Here is a 10,915-nt window from a genome sequence, read left to right as displayed (position 1 = left end):
TAATAAACAACCTTTGTTTCTTAACAAAAAAGGTGGTTTTAAGAAAGCATCCATAGATAATTCCAACAGTTGGGTGGATGAGGTTCCAAACTTAAGCGACCTTTTTGACACCACCAGCAAGATTAACCACGTTGTAGGCACCTCGGCGAATGTTAAAAACAACAACACAAACTGTCAACAATTTGCTTCAAGAAAATTAACTCATAAAGAAGAATTGTACAATTTTGGAGTATTTATGGATAATATGACGGATGATGATACGCCTATTAAGCATAAATCATGAGGCCGTTTCCAACCATTTCCTCGGAATCTAATTTCTACAATTTTCTTTCAATTAAGTTTCAATTTTCAGTCCTGTTTATCAACATCAATCATCTTTTCGTATTTTTCTGTCTATTTTACCTTTTCAATTCCTAGGCACGGGTCGATTTTGGCATGATCCTGTTTTCAAGTTTCTCATTCGTTGTCTCTCGCCTCCTTTATTCTAGGTTTCTCTAATTTCTGTCACAAGCAAGCTGAGATCGAGTGGTATGGGTGTTTTCGAGCTTCATCTGATGTCGTTTTTCTTTCAAGCCTTTGGTGTACTCTTAGGGTTTAGATGCCCTGATTTAATTTTGGGAAGACTTTATCGTACAAGCTTATCATCTTCTTCTTAGGCGTTTGGGCCTGTTGATGGTTGGTACAAGGTGGGCTTAGGGCCTTTAATGTCGTTGGGCCTCTTTTTAGGCTCCTAGTTCAGTTTATGTTGATGCTTCTTGGGCTCCTAAGGTAGTCTTTGTTGGGCTTAGTGTACCATTTAGGTTTTTTGTCCGACATACTTGTATTTTCATCATTTTTTTTGGCTCTCAAGCCTCTTCCAATGTAATATGTTGTTTTTTCTTCATCGTTCCGATGAAGGTTTAATATATATATTTCTTTTTCGCCGTAAAAAAAAAATTTAAAAAAGAAGAAGTTGAAATTGACTACTTGAAAGTGACGGATACACACGGGTATATGCACAAAAAGCCTATAGGCTATAGCAATAGCTTATACGTAGTCATATAATTGCCTAAAACGCTAATTAGGAACACGACAAAAAAATAAAACTTAATCCAATATTACCCTTCTATGAATCATCCCAAGACGTCGTTTGATTGCCCAATGATTCAACCTTTGAATGGCACATTCGTAATAACCAACATTTTCGAAGGCAAACACTTAAAAGCCACCCCACCCTTAAAACATGCTTTTAGTAAGGGTGATGATATGTACACAACCTAAAATTATTATATACACAACCATCATGATTTACACAACCATCATGCTTTACAGTATTGTACAGTACAATACTGTAAAGCATGATAATTGTGTACATATCACCTCCCTTCTACTAGTAGTAACCTTGGGTATAATACACTCTAAAACATTTTTGTTACTTTTTGGAAAAAAGGGAAAAATTATGTGGAGGTATGAAGAACAAAAAGTATGGAGTAAAAATGAAGTGAAGTGGATTAAACATTACAATTCTAAAAATAAAATATTATTGGCAGGAGATGGAGATTTCTCATTTGGTCTTAGTTTAGCTTATGCTTTTGGTTCTGCTACTAATATTGTTGCTACTTCACTTGATTCTTATGGTAACTTAAACACTAAATTCTTTTGTTCTTGTTTTATTTAGTTGTACTCCGTACTGTATAAGAATGTGTTATATTTGTTGATATACGCATTTATAGTTAACTTTTTATACTGATCATCATTTAGGGTTTCAGACTTTCAATACACATTGTTTAGTATTGTGCATTATAATTTTTGATGTTGAAAATCATATGTTTATGGTAATGTTTTAACTAAAACATAAACCAAATTTTAGTTACAATTATTGATTATTATGATTTGCTTTACCTTAAAAATAAATTAGGAACCCAATTTTTTTACCCCTTAAAAGAAACCAAATAAAACTGAGTTCTCGATCATCTAATTAGGGTGATAAATTACGTTTTGAATGTCAAATTTGAATTTTTTTTTTATTTGATATAACGGAAAATAAGGGTCTATAAAATTTTCGTTTCCATATTATGAGTGGCAAATTTATATTTTCTATTTATATTTGCTATTTAATTTAACTAAATAAATGTTGTTATGTTAACTTGTGACTTGTGATGAATTTAATCATTCCAAAATCCACTTAAGGTACTTGATTGTTTATGTCAAATACAGTATAACTATAAGTAAATATTGACAACCTCTGTCTTGCTTTATTTAAATTCAAATTGTTAATAAAAACAATACTCATATTTGACATATTTCGAAAACCTGTTACTACGTATCATCGAACCTGGTGTGTTTAGTTTAATAATGAAGAAATGCACTTCACTCCATCAAAAATGTACAGTTGATGAGGTTCAGGTTTTAGGAATGATTATTAAACCAAGGTGTAGGATGGGTTTACATATTGGTAATCATTCCCAAAGTACCATTAATAAACTGGACACTCGAGTTAGTGAAACATTTATAAAAATTAAAAAGGATTCCCTATTTGGTAATTTCATACATGTTCCTAATTTCGGAATGAAATCATCCTTAATGATGATCAATATTAGCTCATTGTACCCAGACAGTTCGGTTCATGTTCCTGTTTCAATCTGAGAATGTTCGCTTTACTTGCATTTTTTAAATAACTGAATAATATAATAATTCGTATATGCTATTTATTATCTAATGGTTAATGTTTATGATTACTTTACTAGATGTGCTGATCAAGAAATACAATGGAGCAGCAACAAATTTGTTAATCTTGCATAATTATGGAGCTCAACTGTTACATAGAGTTGATGCAACCAAAATGCAGCATCATCCAGATCTTCAAAACAGAAAGTTTGACCGGATTATTTACAACTTTCCACATGCTGGTTTTATTGGGCTTGAAGGTGATCCACAAGTCATAGAGTAATCTCTCTTTTATATTATTCCTATTATCTTCACAAATTTATGTTATATGCAACAAACTGAAAATAATTTTCCAAAATCCCTTTAAGTAATCGGTCAATATCAGTTAATGGATAAAAATCATATGTGCTGGTCAGAGTCAGTGAAAGTCAAAATTGGGTCAACATTTTATTACCCATATGAGTTTAAACTAGAATTTTAGAGTTTTTGAACAAATGAGTTATTATATTTATGTTTCTAGACAATTATGTTATTGTTAATGTTTATGGTTTTATTCTATATTTACACATATTATTTGTTATATATAATTTAAAAATATAAGAAGTCCAATCCCATTACATCTCGAGTTGCTGATTACTCCCTCCAAAGTCCCGACCAAGTAGTTCTCGTGTAGCAAGTTTTGCAATTCATACTTCTTGATCCCGGTAGATTAATTTGGAAATTAAAATGTCATTGTATGTCATATGTTGCTCTGCTTATATAGGATTCATAGGAATCTAGTTCGAGGTTTCTTGAAGAATGCAAGTTGCATGTTGTGTTTAAACGGCTCATGTAACACATAAGGATACAACCCCGTTCGATTCTTGGAACATCGAAGAACATGGTACTCAAAGTTTGTTACAGCTGCTCGAATGTGTCAAGTTCAACATTCATGATTATCCTCGTTACAATAATAAACGAGGGGAGACGGTAAAAGATCAGACGAGCCTTTTCCGTTAAGAAAATGCAACACTTTCAAATTTGTATTATCTTCAAACTCGCATCACCAAAATCCTCTGCAACATCAAGAAATTACATCACAAACAGCAAATGCGCGTCTAGTTATGAATCATGTTTTCCAGATTTTTAGGGAATATTTCGATCATGCGTGATTGACAATTGGGAATACTGATGAGTATCTTTTAAGCAATGTTCGAAATATGTTGGCAATCGGGTTTGAAAGATGCAAAGCTGAAAATGGTGTTGATCCATTAAGTGATTACATAAATCATTTGAAAGAGATTCAATACATGAGTAAACTAAGGATAGCTAATCTTCAAAACAGTTTGCTTGAAGTTGATCAAAGGTATGCATTGTAGGTTGTCGTTGTTCAACCCCATAAACCTCGGTTTTGCTCTTTTTTGGTGTTACGAAGTTAGCAACTTGTAAGCAATGCTTGTAGACACTGCATTTTTTTTGTAAGCAATGCTCGTAGACACTCCGTTAAAAGATATGTAATATGTGGCTCTTGGCTTATTTTGTTTTAAATGCATTTCGAGTACTGTTTAGTATATGTGCTCTGTGTGAATATTTTTTTTTTTTTTTTTTTTAATACCGTTATCTTGTTTTTATGGTTTTTGGGAGACTCGTTTATAGATAGTTTCGTTTAGATAATTGCTTTCTTGGTGCGAGCTCCCTGTTTCTCTCTTTTTTTTTCTTTTTTTATTCCTCGTTGAGGGCGTTCTCCTTTGAAAATCGATCTCGGTTTTATATAAGTATTCGTTAATTTCGGCCGAAAAAAATACAAGTCAAAGTAGCTACTAGCTACGTAAGTAATGTATCTTGTATTGCATATATTATCTTCTTTAATGGGGTACAAAGTAGAAACAAAGATGAACCTAATACCTGTAGAATATAGAAACAGACTGAATTTATTACAGGATACAATAACAATTGAAACGATCACAAAATAGTCAAGTGGTCTGGTTGAGGTCCTGATATATTTGTAGGTCTTTGGTTTAAACTCTATTAGTAGCTTATTATGAAATGATCAGGAAACTGTTGAAAATAGTTGCAAAATAATTTGGTTAGGCAACATATATTTGCGTAAAAACAATTACATCTCTCCTCGGGTAGTCTAAACAACGAAAATCTTATACATTTATCCTTTTGATACAAGTCACCATAGACACTGATGTCTCCTTAACGAGTAGTCTAAAAATAAAAAAAATTATTTGTTTGCCAATTATAAATTATAATTATATTATAAATTATAATTATATTATAAATTATAAATATAAAAATATACTAATTATGATAAATGTTACCACTGTTCATATGCCAAATTTGATCATTTCACCTTTATCTTAAATTAAAAAAAATTATACCCGGATCTCTTTATCAAATTGTTATTTCCTTTTAATGAATAACTTTATTTTATTTAGATAAATCGTATATGTTTAAATTATTTTTTCAATGATTTTTTTTTTTTTGTAGGTGACTAGAATTTTGGATGAAATGATTATGGCCAATTGTGATGAAATTCAATGGCAAAGTTTAACGGTAATTATAATTTTAATTCTAGAAGCAGTCTCTAGGCCCTTAAATAGAGGATGAGATGACTTTTCTATCACCGCGTAGAGAAAAGGTTTCCTTTACCCGTGGGTGGAAGAACGACTATCCTTTTACTTTAGGGTTGAAGAATCAATGTTTACATCTCACCTCACACATACTCTACATCAGTGTTGTAAATCTCCTTATTTCTCTCCGAGATCTCTCCGAGATCTCGTTTTTAGAATGCCGCCGAGACGAGATGTCCATTTCCCGAGATTTTTCGGTCAACGGAGTCAAACTTGGTCAAAGCCAAAATTTCTCGAATTTTCTCGCTCATTTCTCGAATTTTCTCATAATATCTCGTAATTTTTTCGGATTTTCTCCCTCATTTCTTAGATTTACTTGTAAATCTCGTAAAAAAATATATTAATGTACATATATTTATTTAATTATTTATATATATATTTATATTAAAAAACACTATAAAGTATTGACTCTTAGGAAATTATCTGCTTATCATTGTATATAAAAAATATATATTTATTATAAAAACACTATAAAAAACACTATAAAAATATATATAAATGTACACTATAAATGTACATATATAAATGTACATATATTTATCTGCTTATCAGTGACTCTTAGGAAATATAAAAAACACTATAAAAAATATATAAATGTACATATATTTATTTATTTATTTATATATATTTATATTAAAAAAACACTATAAAGTAAGTCAACGCCCGAGATCTCTTCGAGATTTTTTCGAGATGCCGAGATCTCCTCAAAAATGTCCAAATGAGATCTCCCCAAGATCCGAGATCTCCAACCTTGCTCTACATTGATAGAATTTAGTATCGTTGTTATTGGTATTGTAATTATAATTTTAATATTCAAATGGAGAATCAAACATTTTCAATGGGGTTTTCATATATTACAATAATATTAGAGATATTGTCTTCATCACTTCACTTAGATGTTACTGACATGTGTATCCTCATATTTGTAACTCTTGATCAGAATTAACATTTATATATGTATATTTTCTTTTTGTGCATGTTTTTTTATTGCTAAGTCGTGTTTAGTGTTTTCTTACCTTATTTATTGACCTTTCATTTGGATATTTTTAGTACATTTCAGTTAGATTGAGTTTTATTAACGTATTAGACAATTTTTTTAATTATTTTTATTAATTTTTTTTTTTTTTTTGCAAATAACTGATCTAGCTGAAGGATTAGATACTCATATCCATATCGAATAAATGTAAAGTAAAAAATTAAAATAAGTTATAAATTAAATGAAAAAAAATGAAATTATCTTCACTGCCATTAATTCATGAGTTACATTTGAAATGGTCACAACAAACATTCGATCGTAACTACTATTATTATCATCATATTCTTCAAACCATCAAAGCTACTGTTATTACTATCATTTATATCAAGAAACTCATAAGTCTTTATCACCATCAACACTTCCTTGAAATTTATTGTAGTGTTTTAATCAAGCAAAAACTGACCTGAGTGCATCTTGTGGGGGAACCGCCTCTTTACACTCCGATGGTCGTGTTGACCCGTCGAGATAGTTCTCATCGAGGGTGGTAAAGAGACGCTTCGTTTGAGATGGAGGTGGTGTTGGTGGTTGACTTTTTTCGTGCCTCCATGAATGTTTATGAGAGGAGAAGGAGTTTCTCCATCTCATGTTGCGTATGTGTATCGTGAGATATGAGAGGTTCCAGGTGAACCGTTCTTTCATCCTAATGTTGTGTATGTATATTGTCTCCAAAAACCTCCTTTAAGTCTTCTTTATATAGGATGGAGTGGCCCAAGTCCATTAGGGGTAGTCCACTATAGGAGCCCGCTAACGATAGCCCAATAATAGATAACTCACCATTAGTAGTTCATGGACAAAATAATATGGAGGCCCATCAAGAGTGGCCCATTAACATAGCCCGTTAAGATGACCAGTGGGTATTAATAATACACATGTCATTAAGTCCCCCAAGTTTAATATGGCAGGCTCTTACATGTCATGTCGAACTTCTTCAATCATATCGTCCCTGCAACAACCACAATGAACTAATTGGCTAAGCATCTCCAAAAGATGTCATCACTGATGACGAGTGATGTGTTAAATCTAGTATATAGTTTATCAGTGGAAAATACCGGTTTAATTGATTAAACACACAAATGGGCAGTGTACCCGATCGTGTACTAGTATGATTCGGTAAAGTCCAAAGTTCGCTCCAAGGAAATTTTTAGTATCAACTTAAAATTGTAACTACAAGTAATTAAACTACTTTATCCAGAAATCTAATGAAATTACTGGTTTTTATAGTTTTGGCTATTTAACGATTAGCCGAATCAAGAAATGGTTTATAAAAGTAAAAACAATATTTTTGTTCTTTTTAGTTTATGCGCTAGCACTTAACAAATAATAACGATAGATTTGTATTCAATTCAAACAAGAATGTTCATCTAGACCTTTTACCCTCGGTAATGGATGTTCATGTTATTAAGATCGTTTATCTCATCTATGCATGCAAATTAACCAAACGGGTCATCAAGAGTTCTCTTAACGACCACCTAAACTCTAATTACACAGTGTAGGGTTCCCTTGCACTTAAGACCTTATTGTTTGTGTTTAACTAATTAACTAACTTATTATTCGATTAACAATTGTGCTTACGTTCGCTTACACAATTCATTCCTATCCAATTTACTAGTCTTTACTCAATTTACCCCCTTGGTCCGGTTTAGCAAACAACCGCTTAAGACAAAATAGTTGTAAATTAAAGTGTTAAATTAACATAGGGTTCCCTTGATCAAACAAACACAATAATCAATTGAGAGCAAACATGTAAACATGAACAAGAATGGATCTTTTGATCAAAACAAAATTAACATGCATACAATCCTTGATAATTCAAATAAACATCCAAAACCTCGGTTATTAGTCTAGACAAACATTAAATAATTAGCCAACAATCATGGCTAAAACCAAAATCACAATCAAAATAATAGATGAATTCATTGTTTGAAACAAAGAGATAAACCTAATAGATGAATGAATCTTGAGTGATGAATGAATCGAAGCACGTTCCCGTAATGATTGAAGCGTCAGAGAGATCTTGGGATTCCCCCAAAATCACCCTTTTTCGTCTTAAAGCTGCTACAAATCGCCTGGGAATGAGATCTCATAATTAGGGTGAAAATACGTGCTTTAAATACCCCGATTCTGAACCCGGCTGGAAGTGGAGCGGCGCTCCAAGTGTTGAGCGGCGCTCAAGGCCCCAAAGTATCTGATCTGTGGACTTTGAAAACTCTCGACCTCATTTTTGTGCCTAATGGAGCGGCGCTCCAGGTCTTTGAGCGGCGTTCCAGGCCCCCTTTTGTTGAATCTGAAGCTGAAAACTCACTAACTCCAACCGAACTCGAATCAAACCAACATCTTTCACTCGTTTGCATAGAAAATCACTAAAACCATCAAATAACTTCAAATTTCATCTTCTTGGTCTTAGAACTCGAACTTTCATAACACTATCAAAATAAACGCCAAATCGTATCCGAAAGGACTAAAATGTGATCGATATCGCTAAGGAAAACGTGTATAAAATATGCGATATCAAACCACCCCACACTAGAGTCTTGCTTGTCCTCAAGCAAATCCGACTCGAAAATAATCTTCTACCATAAAATAACATCTTCAAAAGTATATGTAGGACCAAACGTAGAAAAAACCAAACAAATCCTAGCGTGGGCACGAATTTGGAGTCGAAATCAACCATGGTTCCCACTTGTATTCCCAAAACAGTACTTTCCCGAACCTCAAGCAATAATGAAAAAGTAACCAAAGATAATTTCGAATAGCGTACCATTATAATGAGGTAGAAAATCTCGATCCATAATATATAGTCTTCAAAGAAACCGGGAATCAAGTGGGAACCGAGCACCAAAGATATGACGATCGAACATGTGTGCCAAAAGAACGCACGGGCTACCCCGCAATTGGTCAAGCCAAGCCTCCAACAAGTACCTAAAATCGTAATGATCTCGGTAAGAAAATAATGTAGCTTAGGAGGATACTACATTACATCCAGATATCATCGATAGTCATGAGGTAACCATCTAATCTGTTAAATCAATCATGAAGATTGAGGTTTATCAGGCTTAAAAGCTGATTAATCTTTAAGGAGATTTGTGACGCCCCGTACAAAATCAACGTGTACGGATCATCAACAACAGTATCTTTACATGGTTACAACACTATATGCTGTTTTAAAACAAGTTTTGAATTCATGAAAAGGTAACGTTTTTACCAACGCCAAATGATTTACAAGGATAACGTGCTTCTACGAATAGAAAGCATTAACATAAGTACGTGACACAAAGGTCATTACAAAACCATTGTTCAAATGTAACATAAGTTGTGAATGCAAAGTAAAAGTTCTATGATTGAGACATCTCTAAACAATGCAGCGGAAGTCTAACACAGCGAGTCTGTAACAGCAAGTCTATAACATCTAGACTATAACAGCAAGTCTAACAGCGGAAGCAACAACGTCTAAGCGCCTGAGAAATACATGCTTAAAAAGTCAACACGAATGTTGGTGAGCTATAGTTTGTTTGTAATCAGTAATGTAATGTAGACCACGAGATTTCAGTGCTTCAAATCAGCATTTCAAATCAATATTGTAGTGACCCGAACTTTTCCATGTTTATATATATATATATTAAATGAAATTATTATTTGCATGATTAAGTGTTTCCAACATGTTAAGCAATCAAAATTGTTAAGACTTGATTAATTGAAATAGGTTTCATATAGACAATTGACCACCCAAGTTGACCGGTGATTCACGAACGTTAAAACTTGTAAAAACTATATGATGACATATATATGATTATATATATGGTTAACATGATATTATGATAAGTAATCATATCATTAAGTATAACAATGAACTACATATGTAAAAACAAGACTACTAACTTAATGATTTTGAAACGAGACATATATGTAACGATTATCGTTGTAACGACATTTAATGTATATATATCATATTAAGAGATATTCGTACATCATAATATCATGATAATATAATAATTTAAAATCTCATTTGATATTATAAACATTGGGTTAACAACATTTAACAAGATCGTTAACCTAAAGGTTTCAAAACAACACTTACATGTAACGACTAACGATGACTTAACGACTCAGTTAAAATGTATATACATGTAGTGTTTTAATATGTATTCATACACTTTTAAAAGACTTCAAGACACTTATCAAAATACTTCTACTTAACAAAAATTCTTAGAATTACATCCTCGTTCAGTTTCATCAACAATTTTACTCGTATGAACCCGTATTCGTACTCGTACAATACACAGCTTTTAGATGTATGTACTATTGGTATATACACTCCAATGATCAGCTCTTAGCAGCCCATGTAAGTCACCTAACACATGTGGGAACCATCATTTGGCAACTAGCATGAAATATCTCATAAAATTACAAAAATATGAGTAATCATTCATGACTTATTTACATGAAAACAAAATTACATATCCTTTATATCTAATCCATAAAACAACGACCAAAAACACCTAAAAACACTTTCATTCTTCAATTTTCTTCATCTAATTGATCTCTCTCAAGTTCTATCTTCAAGTTCTAAGTGTTCTTCATAAATTCTACAAGTTCTAGTTTCATAAAATCAAGAATA

General features: G+C 32.3%; 1 protein-coding gene across 1 annotated transcript; it reads left to right on the top strand.

Annotated features, from left to right (window-relative positions):
- The first annotated feature begins 1,438 nt into the window (after positions 1 to 1,438).
- LOC139854660 (heavy metal-associated isoprenylated plant protein 41-like) lies at positions 1,439 to 2,929 on the top strand. The gene is made up of 2 exons (XM_071843952.1): positions 1,439 to 1,616; positions 2,727 to 2,929. The coding sequence occupies exons 1-2, from the start codon at positions 1,439 to 1,441 to the stop codon at positions 2,927 to 2,929; spliced, it is 381 nt and encodes a 126-aa protein (XP_071700053.1).
- The last annotated feature ends 7,986 nt before the right edge of the window (positions 2,930 to 10,915 follow it).

Source organism: Rutidosis leptorrhynchoides, chromosome 6 (assembly GCF_046630445.1).
Source record: "Rutidosis leptorrhynchoides isolate AG116_Rl617_1_P2 chromosome 6, CSIRO_AGI_Rlap_v1, whole genome shotgun sequence".
NCBI lineage: Eukaryota > Viridiplantae > Streptophyta > Magnoliopsida > Asterales > Asteraceae > Rutidosis > Rutidosis leptorrhynchoides.
The sequence above is the reverse complement of the archived record's forward strand: the minus strand, read 5'-3'. Positions and strand labels throughout refer to the sequence as shown.

What these genes read in the sequence shown, in the direction of transcription:
- LOC139854660 (XM_071843952.1), top strand. Translation starts at nt 1,439, where the DNA reads ATGTGGAGGTATGAAGAACAAAAAGTATGGAGTAAAAATGAAGTGAAG. An exon ending in TACTTCACTTGATTCTTATG is followed by an intron (nt 1,617 to 2,726) that starts GTAACTTAAACA and finishes TTACTTTACTAG; the next exon opens with ATGTGCTGATCAAGAAATAC.